Source organism: Carcharhinus amblyrhynchos, unplaced genomic scaffold (assembly GCF_965287045.1).
Source record: "Carcharhinus amblyrhynchos unplaced genomic scaffold, sCarAmb.v2.hapA scaffold_624, whole genome shotgun sequence".
Classification (NCBI taxonomy): Eukaryota; Metazoa; Chordata; class Chondrichthyes; order Carcharhiniformes; family Carcharhinidae; genus Carcharhinus; species Carcharhinus amblyrhynchos.
This window is the reverse complement of record NW_027650364.1, coordinates 80,001-97,761: the sequence shown is the minus strand read 5'-3', so window position 1 is coordinate 97,761 and position 17,761 is coordinate 80,001. Positions and strand designations below refer to the sequence as shown.

General features: G+C 54.6%; 1 protein-coding gene and 2 non-coding genes across 3 annotated transcripts in view; all 3 read right to left on the bottom strand.

The window, feature by feature from the left end:
* Positions 1-678: 678 nt before the first annotated feature.
* Positions 679-17,761, bottom strand: part of LOC145339710 (ATP-dependent chromatin remodeler CHD8-like) — a gene marked incomplete at its 3' end in the record, with an annotated part of 72,508 nt that continues 55,425 nt past the window's right edge. The window contains 16 exon segments of the mRNA XM_080184231.1: positions 679-754; positions 1,551-1,626; positions 4,217-4,346; positions 6,096-6,199; positions 7,312-7,401; positions 8,476-8,635; positions 10,255-10,454; positions 11,918-12,114; positions 12,694-12,804; positions 12,939-12,958; positions 12,961-13,117; positions 13,248-13,415; positions 13,545-13,740; positions 15,383-15,593; positions 16,792-17,047; positions 17,183-17,326. Coding sequence (XP_080040357.1) covers positions 679-754; positions 1,551-1,626; positions 4,217-4,346; positions 6,096-6,199; positions 7,312-7,401; positions 8,476-8,635; positions 10,255-10,454; positions 11,918-12,114; positions 12,694-12,804; positions 12,939-12,958; positions 12,961-13,117; positions 13,248-13,415; positions 13,545-13,740; positions 15,383-15,593; positions 16,792-17,047; positions 17,183-17,326 — 2,296 coding nt within the window.
* On the bottom strand, positions 949-1,065 carry LOC145339711 (small nucleolar RNA U6-53/MBII-28). Its single transcript, XR_013886056.1, has one exon. It is a non-coding gene; the product is annotated as a small nucleolar RNA U6-53/MBII-28 (small nucleolar RNA).
* LOC145339712 (small nucleolar RNA U6-53/MBII-28) lies at positions 9,388-9,505 on the bottom strand. The gene has a single exon (XR_013886057.1). It is a non-coding gene; the product is annotated as a small nucleolar RNA U6-53/MBII-28 (small nucleolar RNA).

Genomic DNA, 17,761 nt, shown 5'->3' with positions numbered 1-17,761 from the left:
GATACAGGGCTATGGGGAGGGAAAGGGGATAATGGGATTAGTGGGATTAGGTTGGGGATTGATACAGGGCGATGGAGAGAGCGGGGCAGTGGGATTAGTTTGGGGATTGATACAGGGCTATGGGGAGAGAGAGCGGAGGGCAGTGGGATTAGTTTGGGGATTGATACAGGGCTATGGGGAGAGAGAGCGGGGGGGCAGTGGGATTAGTTTGGGGATTGATACAGGGCTATGGGGAGGGAAAGGGGATAATGGGATTAGTGGGATTAGGTTGGGGATTGATACAGGGCTACGGAGAGAGCGGGGCAGTGGGATTAGTTTGGGAATTGATACAGGGCCATGGGGAGAGAGCGGGGCAGTGGGATTAGTTTGGGGATTGTTACAGGGCTATGGAGAGAGAGCGGGGCAGTGGGATTAGTTTGGGGATTGTTACAGGGCTATGGAGAGAGCGGGGCAGTGGGATTAGTTCAGGATTGATACAGGGATACGGGGAGAGAGCGGGGCAGTGGGATTAGTTTGGGGATTGATACAGGGCTATGGGGAGAGAGCGGGGCAGTGGGATTAGTTTGGGGATTGATACAGGGCTATGGGGAGAGAGAGCGGAGGGCAGTGGGATTAGTTTGGGGATTGACACAGGGCAGTGGGGAGGTAAGGGAGACAGTGAACACTGTGGAGACTCACCCATCAAGACTTCTTTCCGCATCTCAGCATCATCACCATCCACAGAGATGTCCTCATCCAGCGCCATCACATCTCCCTGAACACAAAGTAAATATATTAACTGAACACAGAAAGCAAGAACCACTCCTGTCCGAGCCGAACCAGGGGCGCTGAGACTGCTCGGCCCGATCGCAATCTGCATCTGACCTTCAGGCCCTGATGGTGAAAGGTCGCTGAGTGACCCCGCACGGCAATGACTCTCACCCCGGTGACCTGCTGTCCCCCGGTGTTGTGCCTCAGTCTCCACACAGCGTGTCGAGAAGGTGGGATTAACTCACATGCACCCAGGGCTGGGTCACAGGACACAGTCTGGTGCATCGGTATTAGCATGGCAACTCATCACTGGCACACACAGGGGGTAACAGGAGCTCCCAACCCTAAATGGACACAAGGAACTGGAGCCCTTATACTGGCCCCATCCTGTCTCTCAATCACCTCTCTCTCTCTCTCTCTCAGGGAGATATCTGTACACTGACTGGTGTCTCTCAGTCCTCTCTCTCTCTCTCAGGGAGATATCTGTACACTGACTGGTGTCTCTCAGTCCCCTCTCTCTCTCTCAGGGAAATATCTGTACACTGACTGGTGTCTCTCAGTCCCCCCTCTCTCTCTCTCAGGGAGATATCTGTACCCTGACTGGTGTCTCTCAGTCCCCTCTCTCTCTCTCTCAGGGAGATATCTGTACACTGACTGGTGTCTCTCAGTCCCCTCTCTCAGGGAGATATCTGTACACTGACTGCAGTCTCCATCCTCTTCCTCAGTGAACCATCTCCCACATCAGCCCCAGTAATGCTCGAACCCCAGGTCCTGGTAGCCTTTGGAATAAAAGCACTCACGTCTTCATCACGTTGTTCTCTGCCCAGGATGATTGGTTTGTACTCTGGGTCCTCCATATCTCTTTCGAAATCTCCACTGGAAGGGAGAACACCCGATTAAATCATGGTCCAAGTGGCTACCTGTACAGACACCTAACGTGTGGGGTGCGGGGAGGAGACGTGGCCTTGGGACAGGGCTTTCTGTGGTGGTTTAATGAGCTGTCCAGCCGGACTCTGACTGACAGACTTAAAGCGAGGGGGGAAACCCAGACTCTGATCGATGGGGTTAACGGTCAGCGAGGGGGGGAATCGGACTCTGATCGATGGGGTTAACGGTCAGCGAGGGGGGGAAACCCAGACTCTGATCGATGGGTTAATGGTCAGCGAGGGGGGGAATCGGACTCTGATCGATGGGGTTAACGGTCAGCGAGGAGGGGAATCAGACTCTGATCGATGGGGTTAATGGTCAGCGAGGGGTGGATATCAGACTCTGATCGATGGGGTTAACGGTCAGCGAGGGAGGAATCAGACTCTGATTGATGGGGTTAACGGTCAGCGAGGGAGGAATCAGACTCTGATCGATGGGGTTAACGGTCAGCGAGGAGGGGAATCAGACTCTGATCGATGGGTTAACGGTCAGCGAGGGGGGAACCCAGACTCTGATCAATGGGTTAATGGTCAGCGAGGGAGGGAATCGGACTCTGATCGATGGGGTTAACGGTCAGCGAGGGGGGAAATCAGACTCTGATCGATGGGTTAATGGTCAGCGAGGGGGGGAATCAGACTCTGATCGATGGGGTTAATGGTCAGCGAGGGGGGGAGTCAGACTCTGATCGATGGGGTTAACGGTCAGCGAGGGAGGAATCAGACTCTGATCGATGGGGTTAACGGTCAGCGAGGAGGGGAATCAGACTCTGATCGATGGGTAACGGTCAGCGAGGGGGGGAATCGGACTCTGATCGATGGGGTTAACGGTCAGCGAGGGAGGGAATCGGACTCTGATCGATGGGGTTAACGGTCAGCGAGGGGGGAAATCAGACTCTGATCGGTGGGGTTAACGGTCAGCGAGGGGGGAATCGGACTCTGATCGATGGGTTTAACGGTCAGCGAGGGGGGAAACCCAGACTCTGATCGATGGGGTTAACGGTCAGCGAGGGGGGGAATCAGACTCTGATCGATGGGTTAACGGTCAGCGAGGGGGGGGAATCGGACTCTGATCGATGGGTTAACGGTCAGCGAGGGGGGAAATCAGACTCTGATCGATGGGGTTAACGGTCAGCGAGGAGGGGAATCGGACTCTGATCGATGGGGTTAACGGTCAGCGAGGGGGGGGAACCCAGACTCTGATCGATGGGGTTAACGGTCAGCGAGGGGGGAATCGGACTCTGATCGATGGGGTTAACGGTCAGCGAGGGGGGAATCAGACTCTGATCGATGGGGTTAACGGTCAGCGAGGAGAGGATTCGGACTCTGATCGATGGGGTTAACGGTCAGCGAGGGGGAGGGAAATCAGACTCTGATCGATGGGTTAACGGTCAGCGAGGGGGGGAAATCAGACTCTGATCGATGGGGTTAACGGTCAGCGAGGGGGAGGGAAATCAGACTCTGATCGATGGGTTTAACGGTCAGCGAGGGAGGGAATCGGACTCTGATCGATGGGGTTAACGGTCAGCGAGGGGGGAATCAGACTCTGATCGATGGGGTTAACGGTCAGCGAGGGAGGGAATCGGACTCTGATCGATGGGGTTAACGGTCAGCGAGGGGGGGAAACCCAGACTCTGATCGATGGGGTTAACGGTCAGCGAGGAGGGGAATCGGACTCTGATCGATGGGGTTAACGGTCAGCGAGGGGGGAAACCCAGACTCTGATCGATGGGTTAACGGTCAGCGAGGAGAGGATTCGGACTCTGATCGATGGGTTAACGGTCAGCGAGGAGGGGAATCAGACTCTGATCGATGGGTTAACGGTCAGCGAGGGGGGGGAATCAGACTCTGATCGATGGGGTTAACGGTCAGCGAGGGAGGGAATCGGACTCTGATCGATGGGGTTAACGGTCAGCGAGGGGGGGAAACCCAGACTCTGATCGATGGGTTAACGGTCAGCGAGGGGGGGAATCGGACTCTGATCGATGGGGTTAACGGTCAGCGAGGGGGGAAACCCAGACTCTGATCGATGGGGTTAACGGTCAGCGAGGAGAGGATTCGGACTCTGATCGATGGGGTTAACGGTCAGCGAGGAGGGGAATCAGACTCTGATCGATGGGTTAACGGTCAGCGAGGGGGGGAATCGGACTCTGATCGATGGGGTTAACGGTCAGCGAGGGGGAATCGGACTCTGATCGATGGGGTTAACGGTCAGCGAGGGGGGAATCAGACTCTGATCGATGGGGTTAACGGTCAGCGAGGAGAGGATTCGGACTCTGATCGATGGGTTAACGGTCAGCGAGGGGGAGGGAAATCAGACTCTGATCGATGGGTTAACGGTCAGCGAGGGGGGGAACCCAGACTCTGATCGATGGGGTTAACGGTCAGCGAGGGGAGGGAAATCAGACTCTGATCGATGGGGTTAACGGTCAGCGAGGGGGGGGAACCCAGACTCTGATCGATGGGGTTAACGGTCAGCAAGGAGGGGAATCAGACTCTGATCGAACGGGTTAACGGTCAGCGAGGGACAGACATTTGCCTACCCGTCTCCGATGTCTCCGAAATTGTCAGTCCCCCTCTGTTCTGCTGCAATTGCTTTCTCGTCTGGCCGTCCCACCTGTTCCAGGAAGCAGAGCGCAGGGTCTGCACGCATGGTGTTATACTTCTCATAGCCTGTCACACAATGCCGTCAACACAGATAAAACAGTGTCACCAAATGGGCCATCTCTGATTTGATTTATTATTGTCACGTGTATTAACACAGTGAAAAGTATTGTTTCTTGCACACTATACAGACAAAGCATACCGTTCATAGAGAAGGAAAGGAGAGGGTGCAGAATGTAGTGTTACAGTCACAGCGAGGGTGTAGAGAAAGATCAGCTTAATGCGAGGTAGGTCCATTCAAAAGTCTGACAGCAGCAGGGAAGAAGCTGTTCTTGAGTCGGTCGGTACGGGACCTCAGACTTTTGTATCATTTTCCCCAACGGAAGAAGGTGGAAGAGAGAATGTCCGGGGTGCGTGGGGGTGGGGGTCCTTAATTATCCCGGCTGCTTTTCCCCGAGGCAGCGGGAAGTGTAGACAGAGTCAATGGATGGGAGGCTGGTTTGTGTGATGGATTGGGGGCTACATTCACCACCCTTTTGTAGTTCCTTGCGGTCTTGGGCAGAGCAGGATCCCAGACCGAGCTGTGATCCAACCAGAAAGAATGCTTTCTATGGGGCATCTGTAAAAGTTGGTGAGAGTTGTAGCGGACATGCCAAATTTCCTTAGTCATCTGAGAAAGTAGAGGCGTTGGTGGGGCTTTCTTAACATTTATCTAAATTAAACTCCATCTGCCATTCGTCAGCCCACTGGCCCAATTGATCAAGATCCCATTGCAATTGGAGATAACTTTCTTCACTGTCCACTATGCCACCAATCTTGGTGTCATCTGTAAACTTACTAACCATGTCCCCTATATTCTCATCCAAATCATTAATATAAATGACAAATAACAGTGGGCCCAGCACTGATCCCTGAGGCTGGTCACAGGCCTTCAGTTTGAAAGACAACCCTCTACAACCACTATCAAGATCAGCTAGATAGTCAATATCTTTTCCCAAAGGTAGGGGAGTCTAAAACTAGAGGGCACAGGTTTAAGGTGAGAGGGGAGAGATACAAAAGTGTCCAAAGGGACAATTTTTTTCACAGAGGGTGGTGAGTATCTGGAACGAGCTGCCAGAGGTAGTAGCGGAGACGGGTACAATTTTGTCTCTTGAAAAGGGTTTAGACAATTACATTGGTACAATCGGTGCATGGGCCAAATGCAGGCAATTGGGATTAGCTTGGGGATTTTTAAAAAGAGGTTGGCATGGACAAGTTGGGCCAAAGAGATCATTTCCATGCTGTAATCCTCTATGACCAAGCCAATTTAGTATCCATTTGGCTACCTCACCCTGGATCCCGTGAGATTTAACCTTATCCAACGACCTACCATGTGGTGCCTTGTCAAAGGCCTTGCTAAAGTCCATGTAGACAACATCAACAGCACTGCCCCCATCTACCTTCTTGGTTACCCCTTCAAAAACTCAATTAAATTTGAGAGATATGATTTTCCACTCACAAAGCCATGCTGACTGTCCCTGATCAGTCCCTGCGTCTCGAAATGCCTGTAGATCCTGGCTCTCAAAATACCTTCCAACAACTTAGCTACTACAGACGCGAGGCTCACCGGCCTGTAGTTCCCAGGCTTTTCCCTGCAGCCCTCTTTTTGGATGCATTCGTCAGCGCACTGGCCCAGTGATCAAGATCAATTTCACAAACGCAACCCCGCAATAACGGAGGGAGAGACAGAGAGAGAGGGAGAGAGAGAGAGGAGACATGAAGGGGGTGCGCCAAGGTTAAGGGGATGTGTGGGTGGGGCTGGGGGCTGCAGTCACTCACCGTGTTTGAACACTCCTATCAGCAGCGACTTATCAGCTTCTTCATCCCACCAGTCAGCAGGGACCTCCATTGTGTCAACCTCTGGGATCCAGACGTCAATATCACTGAGGGAGACAGAGGGAGAATCAGGGCGAATATCACTGCGGGAGTGTGTTGAGTTGGGGCGGGGGGGGGGGAGGAGGAGGAACATAGAACATAGAACATAGAACATTACAGCGCAGAACAGGCCCTTCGGCCCACGATGTTGCGCCGACCAGTTACAAAAACAATGACCCACTAGCCTATACCAATCCCTTTTCGTCCATAAACCTATCCAGAGATCTCTTAAACGCCCCCAAACTAGACGCATCTACAACTGCAGCAGGCAGGGCATTCCAATCCCTCACCACCCGCTGGGTAAAGAACCTACCCCTGACATCCGTCCTGTAGCTACCCCCCCTTAATTTAAAGTCATGCCCCCCTCGTGCTAGCTTTCTCCATCCGAGGAAAAAGGCTATCACTATCCACCCTATCTAAACCCCTAATCATCTTATATGTTTCAATAAGATCCCCTCTTAGCCGCCTTCTTCCCAACGAAAACAACCCTAGATCCCTCAGTCTCTCCTCATAGGACCTCCCCACCATACCAGGCAACATCCTAGTAAACCTCCTCTGCACCCTCTCCAACGCCTCCACATCCTTCTTGTAATGCGGGGACCAGAACTGCACACAGTACTCCAAGTGCGGCCGCACTAGAGTAGTGTACAGTTGCAACATTACACTGCGACTCCTAAATTCAATCCCCCTACCAATAAACGCCAAGACACCGTACGCCTTCTTGACAACCTTATCTACTTGATTCCCAACTTTCAGGGATCTATGTACACACACACCTAGATCCCTCTGTTCATCCACACTATTCAAAGTCCTCCCGTTAGCCCTATACTCGACACATCTGTTGCTCCTACCAAAGTGAATTACCTCACACTTCTCCGCATTAAATTCCATCCGCCACCTCTCGGCCCAGCTCTGCAACCTATCTAAGTCTCCCTGCAGACTATGACACCCTTCCTCACAATCTACCACACCTCCAACTTTGGTGTCATCAGCAAATTTACTAATCCACCCAACTAGGAGAAGAGTGGGCAGTGCAAGGGACGGGGGAGACGGGGGCAGTGGAAGGGATGGGGGAGAAGGGGGCAGTGGAAGGGACGGGGGAGAATACATGGAGACCTACTTGGTGTCCACTCCATCCAGGACACGGTCCGCCTGGTCACCAATCACTTCCTGCTTCAGGTAGTACAGCATTCGAACTCGGAGCAGAACCCTGGGCAAATCAGGGAGAGAACATACACACACACACAGAAACAAGGAGTGTCACGTCACAGTATTTAAACCCCTCACCACCTCCGTCAAACCCCTCGCTGTCTTTATTCCCAGTGAATCCGCCCCCCCCGCAACACTTCATAGGAACACAGGGAAAATCAGATTACAGAATGGGGGGCTCGTGTCCCGTACCTCTCACCCCCCACCCCCAACCCCCGTGCCTCTCCCTCTCTCTATCCCCCCCAGCCTCCGCCTCTCCCCCTCTCTCCCCCACCCCAGCCTCCGCCTCTCCCCCTCTCTCCCCCACCCCAGCCTCCGCCTCTCCCCCTCTCTCCCCCACCCCAGCCTCCGCCTCTCCCCCTCTCTCTCCTCCACAGCCTCCGCCTCTCCCTCCCTCTCCCCAACCTGTCCCTCTCCCTCTCTCTATCCCCCCCAGCCTCCGCCTCTCCCTCCCTCTCCCCAACCTGTCCCTCTCCCTCTCTCTATCCCCCCCAGCCTCCGCCTCTCCCCCTCTCTCCCCCACCCAGCCTCCGCCTCTCCCCCTCTCCCCCACCCCAGCCTCCGCCTCTCCCCCTCTCTCCCCCACCCCAGCCTCCGCCTCTCCCCCTCTCTCTCCTCCACAGCCTCCGCCTCTCCCTCCCTCTCCCCAACCTGTCCCTCTCCCTCTCTCTATCCCCCCCAGCCTCCGCCTCTCCCCCTCTCTCCCCCACCCCAGCCTCCGCCTCTCCCCCTCTCTCCCCCACCCCAGCCTCCGCCTCTCCCCCTCTCTCCCCCACCCCAGCCTCCGCCTCTCCCCCTCTCTCCCCCACCCCAGCCTCCGCCTCTCCCCCTCTCTCCCCCACCCCAGCCTCCGCCTCTCCCCCTCTCTCTCCCCCACAGCCTCCGCCTCTCCCTCCCTCTCCCCAACCTGTCCCTCTCCCTCTCTTTCTCCCCCAGCCTCTGCAATCACCCCTCCCCATCTCCATCCAGCCTCTCCCCCCACCCCTCCTCCCAGCCTGTTCACCCCACCCCCCCACCCCCCAGCCTCTCCCCCTCCCCCCAGCCTGTTCACTCCCCTCCCCGCCCCGCTGCCTACTTGTTGCAGTGGTGTTTGAGGTGTTTCTTGTAGCTGTCATCATGAAGCAGGATGTCTGGGTTACACTTGCGGATCCACACGGCCTTCTGAACATCGAAGGAGCTGCTCTGGTTCTTAATCTTCTTGCCTTTGCGGCCCCGGGGGACGGGAGCAGACAGCCCTGGGAGCGCAGAGAGAGAGAGATCGGCTCAGTGCCTCGCTCATCACACAGCCAACCCCACACCGACCCCCCCCTCCATCCCGTGTCTTCTCCAGCCACACACACCTGTCCATATCCACAGCATCGAATCCCAACAACCAGACCGCTTACTGCGCACACAAATCCTCACTGCCCCAGCACACCCAACTCACCTGTCCCGTCTTTATCCTGAATCTCCATCACTATCCCCTCCACCCCCGATGGTTTAAAACACCAGCTTCCCCGTTCCGAGGGGGGCTACAGCTTCTCTCTCTCAGGGAGATATCTGTACACTGACTGGTGTCTCTCAGTCCCCCCTCTCTCTCTCTCAGGGAGATACCTGTACACTGACTGGTGTCTCTCAGTCCCCCCTCTCTCTCTCTCAGGGAGATATCTGTACACTGACTGGTGTCTCTCAGTCCCCCCTCTCAGGGAGATATCTGTACACTGACGGGTGTCTCTCAGTCCCCTCTCTCTCAGGGTGATATCTGTACACTGACTGGTGTCTCTCAGTCCCCTCTCTCTCTCTCTCAGGAAGATATCTGTACACTGACTGGTGTCTCTCAGTGCCCCCTCTCTCTCTCTCAGGGAGATATCTGTACACTGAACGGTATCTCTCAATCTCCCCCCCTCTCTCTCAGGGGTCTAACCTTCAGGCCCTGATGGTGAAAGGTCGCTGAGTGACCCCGCACGGCAATGACTCTCGCCCCGGTGACCTGCCGTCCCCCGGTGTTGTGCCTCAGTCTCCACACAGTGTGTCGAGAAGGTGAGATTAACTCACGTGCACCCCAGGGCTGGGTCACAGGACACAGTCTGGTGCATCGGTATTAGCATGGCAACTCATCACTGGCACACACAGGGGGGTAATAGGAGCTCCCAACCCTAAATGGACACAAGGCAGGAACCGGAGCTCCTACACTGACCCAACCCTCATGGTACAGGCTCCAGTCAATGCGCTGTTCCATGGTTTTACACACTCTCTATGTAATTCCCTGCCTGGATTTATTAGTGACTGCCTCAGATTAATAACGCCACTTTCTACCTCCATTTCATGGCCCAAGTCAATTCCTTCATCATCTGAGTAAACCTCACTCCGCAGGTTTCCTGTCTGAGAAAAGACTCCAGACTGATGAATCTTTCCTGATATCATTAACCTGTGTGTTCTGCTGCTGCTTCCTGAACCTTCCAGTGACAATACACCCTCTATTTAAAATATGGGGATGTGAACTGTGCACGGTGCTCCCAGTGTGGGTCTAACCCAGGGGATACGGAGACCGGAACTGTGCACGGTGCTCCCAGTGTGGGTCTAACCGAGGGGATACGGAGACTGGAACTGTGCACGGTGCTCCCAGTGTGGGTCTAACCGAGGGGATAGGGAGACTGGAACTGTGCACGGTGCTCCTAGTGTGGGTCTAACCGAGGGGATACAGAGACCGGAACTGTGCACGGTGCTCCCAGTGTGGGTCTCTAACTGAGGGATACGGAGACCGGAACTGTGCATAGTGCTCCCAGTGTGGGTCTAACCGAGGGATACGAAGAGTGAGAGAGACAGAGAGTGCGCGAGAGAGATTCCCTGGCGCAGTCTCTCCTCCCGCTTGTACCCGAATGGTTCTGCAGCTCCTTGGTCTGTCCGTTCTCCGTGGGGGTAATCAGGTCCCAGATAAAGCCTTTGATCTTCTCGTCTCCCCGATAGTGCAGCAGGCAGTACACCAGGATGGTGCGACAAATCACTTCCACATCGCGCTCCGCCATCCGACGCTTAAAGCGCCCGTGGGCCAGGATGTCCTTCCAGCGACCCCAGCTGTCAGAGGGAGAAAAGGTCAGAGTCAGAGAGGTTTACAGCAGGGAAACAGGCCCTTCGGCCCAACTTCTCCATGCTGCCGTTTAATTTAACGACCTGAACGCGTCCCAACTGCCCGCGTTTGTCCCATATCCCTCTATACCCCTTCTACCCACGTAACACCTCTACTACTACCTCTGGCAGCTTGTTCCAAACACTCTCCTACCTTTGGGGAAAAGATATTGACTATCTCGCTGATCTGTGTCCCTCATTATTTTATAGACCTCTATAAGATCACCCCTCAGTCTCCTACACTCCAGAGAAAGAAGTCCCAGTCTATCCAGCCTCTCCTTATAACTCAATCCATCTAGTCCCGGTAACATCCTAGTAAATCTTTCTGCACTCTTTCTAGTTTAATAATATCCTTTCTATAATAGGGTGACCAGAACTGTACACAGTATTCCAAGTGTAGCCTTCCCAATGTCTTGTACAACTTCAACAAGACGTCCCAACTCCTGTATTCAATGTTCTGACCGATGAAACCAAGCATGCCGAATGCCTTCTTCACCACTCTGTCCACCTGTGACTCCACTTTCAAGGAGCTATGAACCTGTACCCCGAGATCTCTTTGTTCTGTAACTCTCCCCAACGCCCTACCATTAACTGAGTAAGTCCTGCCCTGGTTCAATCGACCAAAATGCATCACCTCGCATTTATCTAAATTAAACTCCATCTGCCATTGGTCAGCCCACCCACCCCCTCCACAGTGCAGCGCTCCCTCAGCACCGACCCTCCCTCAGCACCGACCCTCCCCACAGTGCGGCGCTCCCTCAGCACCGACCCTCCCCACAGTGCGGCGCTCCCTCAGCACCGACCCTCCCCACAGTGCGGCGCTCCCTCAGCACCGACCCTCCCCACAGTGTGGCGCTCCCTCAGCACCGACCCTCCCCACAGTGCGGCGCTCCCTCAGCACCGACCCTCCCCACAGTGCGGCGCTCCCTCAGCACCGACCCTCCCACAGTGCGGCGCTCCCTCAGCACCGACCCTCCCTCAGCACCGACCCTCCCCACAGTGCGGCGCTCCCTCAGCACCGACCCTCCCCACAGTGCGGCGCTCCCTCAGCACCGACCCTCCCCACAGTGCGGCGCTCCCTCAGCACCGACCCTCCCCACAGTGCGGCGCTCCCTCAGCACTGACCCTCCCCACAGTGCGGCGCTCCCTCAGCACCGACCCTCCCCACACAGTGCGGTGCTCCCTCAGCACCGACCCTCCCCACACAGTGCGGCGCTCCCTCAGCACCGACCCTCCCCACAGTGCAGCGCTCCCTCAGCGCCGACCCTCCCCACACAGTGCGGCGCTCCCTCAGCACCGACCCTCCCCACACAGTGCGGCGCTCCCTCAGCACCGATGCTCTGACAGACAGCCACCCCGCCCCCCTCTCCCGGCTGCGCCCCAGTGTTCCTGAATGATTTGCACGTGCCCACCCGTAAACCAGTAGGTTCTTCTCCACCCTAAAACACTCGGTGCGCCCGTAGCCGTGCCGCCTATCGTAGGACCGCCGGGACTTTGGCCGCTCATCGCTGTCGCTCTCCATATCCGAGAATTCCACATCATCGTCCTTCGTTGTGTTGAAGGGGCGAGTCTGCTTGCGAACCCGGGGGGTGTCGATCACCAGGTTATTCTGCCGGGAAACCAAATAAAAGTTGCATAATTCAGACAGGAAACAAGCTGCAGAACAGGGGATGCCCTGGTAAACTGGGAAGAACCGCGTCCCCGTTCCGACCACCCTATTCTAGAACCATGTCCCCGTTCCGACCACCCTATTCTAGAACCATTTCCTCGTTCCGGCCACCCTATTCTAGAACCGCGTCCCCCGTTCTGGCCACCCTATTCTGGAACGGCCCCCCCCCCCCACCCCCCCCATTCTAGAACCCCGCGCGCGCACACCTCCCCCATATTCTAGAACTACGTCCCCATCCGACCACCCTATTCTAGAACCGACCCCCCCCGGTCTGTGAACAGTTTAGTTAATTTGTTCACAGTTAGGTAGATAAATAAATTGTGTTGATTTTACAGAATGTTGGGGAGTCATTTTGATCCAACCACTCGGGGTCGCTGAGGGGCAGAACGCACCACTTCTCAGACGCTTTTACAGATTATAAGGTGAGGTATTCCTCTCGGGATTTCAGTGTCAGTTCTGAGGGGTTAAACCTCAGCTTTATAACCGATAGATCTCAGACACTCGCACGCGGGCACTCACCCTCCTGTTCATCATGTCCAGGTCGATATCCGCCTTCTTGGCCCACTTCTGCCAGAAATTGGGATCATCCAGAGAGATATCCGTCCTGTTCCCAGTGGCAACAAAGCTAGCCTGGGTGGGACAGAGGGAGAGGGCGTTAAGAGTTTCAGCTGGGTTAGCAAACCGCAATCGAATGGGCCCTGGGTCCACACCAACAGAGCAGACGGGCCCCGGGGACGGAACGGTCGCCAACTCCTGGCCCTCACCTTGGCGAACGTCGAACCTTGCCCTCCGTCTCGATGGTGATGGTGGTGGTTCTTCGAGAAAGGATCTGGTCGATATCCTCCTCACAGAACTTGGAGCCCTCGTCTTCCTCATCCATGATGGCACCGTAAGCTCCCTTCCTCAGGAGATCCTCGATCTCCTTCTTGGAGAACTGCTGGATCTGTGGGAGCAGGAAGACAAGGCGATTTCCGATTTGGTTTATTATTGTCACATGTATCAACCTACAGTGAAAAGGAGGGAGTTAAATAGATAGAGAGTGTTGTAGGGAGAGGGTTAGGACGGTTACTTACCCCATTGACATTATTCTCTCGGCCACTCATGGACTGTAACACTGCCTTGTCGAGGCCCAGCTTCAGGCTGGCCTTGTCAAACATCTCCCTCTCGTACGAGTTGCGTGTGATTAAACGATACACCTTCACTGCCTTACTCTGTCCGATTCTGTGACACCGAGCCTGGGCCTAAAGACAGGGAACACAAGGTCAGCGGCAATACATTAGAGGCACTGCGTGCGAGAGGAGAGGAGAGGAGAGAGGTACCACCACGGAGCAGGAGACGGGCAAAGGGTAACCTTCACCACCCCCCAGTACCTGGAGGTCGTTCTGCGGGTTCCAGTCCGAGTCGAAGATAATACAGGTGTCAGCAGCAGTCAGGTTAATGCCGAGGCCACCTGCCCGTGTACACAGCAGGAAGACAAAGCGGTCCGATTCTGGCTTGCTGAAACGGTCAATGGCTGCCTGCCTCAGGTTCCCTCGCACACGCCCATCGATCCGTTCGTACAGGTACCTGAGGGGGGAGAGGGAGAGGATGAGGGCCAGAGGCACAACGGCAGTCTCCACCCCCCACCCCGCCCCGCACACAGTGTGGAGTACCAGGTCCCCGACGCACAGCTCAGACTAGCTCCAGTCTCAACTATTTCACCGCATTCCCTCCCTCTGTAAAGCTCAGCTCACCTCAAACTCTGCTGTCCCCACCATGTCCAAACTCAGCGGGATGAATCCTGTCTCAACTGCGTCCAAGACAATCCCAGTCCCTTCTTCAGGGAGGAGATCCGAACAGCACAGAGTGGAGACACATGCTCTCAGATCTGCCCATCCAAGATTAACCATGTCCGAAAACTAGACAGCCTTTTTATAAGCTGCTGCAAAGGCCAGTCTTCTCTCATCAACACCCATTATTATCACTGAATAAAGTTTGGTTTGATTTACTGTCACATGTAGTGAAAAGTATTGTTTCTTGTACGCTGTACAAAGCATACCGTTCCTAGAGAAGGAAAGGAGAGGGTGCAGAATGTAGTGTTACAGTCACAGCGAGGGTGTAGAGAAAGATCAGCTTAATGCGAGGTAGGTCCATTCAAAAGTCTGACAGCAGCAGGGAAGAAGTTGTTCTTGAGTCGGTCGGTACGGGACCTCAGACTTTTGTACCTTTTTCCCCGACGGAAGAAGGTGGAAGAGAGAATGTCCGGGGGTGTGTGTGGGGGGGGTCCTTAATTATCCCGGCTGCTTTTCCCCGAGGCAGCGGGAAGTGTAGACAGAGTCAATGGATGGGAGGCTGGTTTGTGTGATGGATTGGGGGCTACATTCACCACCCTTTTGTAGTTCCTTGCGGTCTTGGGCAGAGCAGGATCCCAGACCGAGCTGTGATCCAACCAGAAAGAATGCTTTCTATGGGGCATCTGTAAAAGTTGGGGAGAGGCCGTAGCGGACATGCCAAATTTCCTCAGTCTTCTGAGAAAGTAGAGGCGTTGGTGGGGCTTTCTTAACTATAGTGTCGGCATGGGGGGGGGGACCAGGACAGGTTGTTGGTGATCTGGACACCTAAGGTTTTGTTTCTGCTGCTACAGCGGTAAGTCAAAGCTCCGAGATCCATGCAACCAGTCCATGACAGAGACAGTTGGTTTTTAAACTCCTCCAGCCCCTCTACACCCCCTCCCTATCTCTGTAACCTCCTCCAGCCCCTACACCCCCTCCCTATCTCTGTAACCCCCTCCCGCTCCCCCTACACCCCCTCCCTATCTCTGTAACCCTCTCCCGCTCCCCCTACACCCCCCTCCCTATCTCTGTAACCTCCTCCAGCCCCCCTACACCCCCTCCCTATCTCTGTAACCTCCTCCAGCCCCCCTACACCCCCTCCTATCTCTGTAACCTCCTCCAGCCCCCCCTACACCCCCTCCCTATCTCTGTAACCTCCTCCAGCCCCCCTACACCCCCTCCCTATCTCTGTAACCTCCTCCAGTCCCCCTACACCCCCTCCCTATCTCTGTAACCTCCTCCAGCCCCCCTATACCCCCTCCCTATCTCTGTAACCTCCTCCAGTCCCCCTACACCCCCTCCCTATCTCTGTAACCTCCTCCAGCCACGAAAGCCCCCAGTCCCAGCCCCCGCTGACCCCTGCCACTCCAGTCGATGCTGTCTCAGTGACACCTCACCTCTTCTGGATGAGGTAATCCTCCAGGATGTCCAGGCAGCGCACCATCTGGGAGAAGATGAGCACCTTGTGGCCCCCGGACTTGAGCTTGGGCAGGAGCTTGTCGATAAGGACGAGCTTCCCCGCTGACTGGATCATGGCCTGCAGGTGGAAATCCAGCGCAACGGGGTCATGAATCTCGCGAAACTCGCCTAGAATCTTCTCCTCAGCCCCTGTGAGTCAAAGGTCACAATCATTAACAACACAGAACACTCGAGAAACAGACACCCTGAACCCCTCGATAGATTCCAGTCTGTAACTCACTCCCGAGTATCTGTTATTCTGTATATAAACCACCCCGAACCCCTCGATTAGATTCCACTCTGTAACTCACTCCCGGGTATCTGTTATTCTATATATAAACCACCCGAACCCCTCGATTAGATTCCAGTCTGTAACTCACTCCCGGGTATCTGTTATTCTATATATAAACCACCCTGAACCCCTCGATTAGATTCCAGTCTGTAACTCACTCCCGGGTATCTGTTATTCTGTATATAAACCACCCCGAACCCCTCGATTAGATTCCAGTCTGTAACTCACTCCCGGGTATCTGTTATTCTATATATAAACCACCCCGAACCCCTCGATTAGATTCCAGTCTGTAACTCACTCCCGGGTATCTGTTATTCTGTATATAAACCACCCCGAACCCCTCGATTAGATTCCAGTCTGTAACTCACTCCCGGGTATCTGTTATTCTATATATAAACCACCCCGAACCCCTCGATTAGATTCCAGTCTGTAACTCACTCCCGGGTATCTGTTATTCTGTATATAAACCACCCCGAACCCCTCGATTAGATTCCAGTCTGTAACTCACTCCCGGGTATCTGTTGTTCTGTATATAAACCACCCCGAACCCCTCGATTAGATTCCAGTCTGTAACTCACTCCCGGGTATCTGTTATTCTGTATATAAACCCCCCCCGAACCCCTCGATTAGATTCCAGTCTGTAACTCACTCCCGGGTATCTGTTATTCTGTATATAAACCACCCCGAACCCCTCGATTAGATTCCAGTCTGTAACTCACTCCCGGGTATCTGTTATTCTGTATATAAACCACCCCGAACCCCTCGATTAGATTCCAGTCTGTAACTCACTCCCGGGTATCTGTTATTCTGTATATAAACCACCCCGAACCCCTCGATTAGATTCCAGTCTGTAACTCACTCCCGGGTATCTGTTATTCTGTATATAAACCACCCCGAACCCCTCGATTAGATTCCAGTCTGTAACTCACTCCCGGGTATCTGTTATTCTATATATAAACCACCCCGAACCCCCTCGATTAGATTCCGGTCTGTAACTCACTCCCTGGTGACCAGCCTCCCCTGTCCTTTGGCCCATAGGCCGGGTCTGTCACTTACCGCTGATGAGGTAAGGATGGTTACAGCACTTGCGAAGCTCCATCATGGTGTTGAGGAGGTTCGGGACGTTAGCCTGTCCGGCTCCTTTGGCCAGGAAGGTGAAGTTGCGTTCCAGGATGGCGCGGTAGTATTTCTTCTGGATGTTGGTGAGTTCCACCTCGATGATGGTCTCCTCCTTGGGCGCCAGGTTCTTCTCCACGTCCTCCTTCAGCCGTCGCAGCATCATGGGCTTGAGAAGGGCCTGGAGCTTCTGGACCTGTCAGGTGGGGACCAGAGAAGTGAGTGATGAGAGGGGATGGGGGGAGGCGGGGGGGAGATGGCGAAGAGCGAGACAGAGAAAGAGGCCGGCACTGGACGGCTCCACCAGCCTCCAGCTTCCAGCTTCACCCACCTGCTCCTCCGTCTTCAGATCTCCAAACTCCTGCAGGAAGGCAGATTCCAGGGGAAACTGGGTGGGCTCCAGGAAGTTCAGCAAACTGAACAGCTCCTCTACCGTGTTCTGCAGTGGGGTCCCTGTCAGCAGCACCTTGTGTTCCTGCAGTCGGAGAGACAGGGACGCAATTTAAGATGCAGACATCCGAGAGAGAAAGAGAGAGGGAGCAGTGGAAAAAGAGAGGGGGGGGGGGGGGCGGGGAGAGAGAGTGAGAGAGAGACACAGAGAGCAATGAAGAGACAGAGAGCAGAGGAGAGGGGAGAGTGAGAGAGTGAGACACACACACAGACAGACATACATGATTTAAGATGCAGCGACCCGGGGGCAGGGACCCAGGGGAAGGGAGCGACACTGTGCGTGAGGGAGGAGGGCACCATAGCCAATGTTGTGAAGTTAGTTTTTGGAAACTGATAAAAGAATTGTAAAATGTTCTATTACAAGATCCTTGAAAAAGATAGGTTTTTTTTAGCCCCATCCTGACGAGAAGCGGGTCCATGTGGTACACAGAATGAAGCATTATTTCAGAAGCAAAAACAA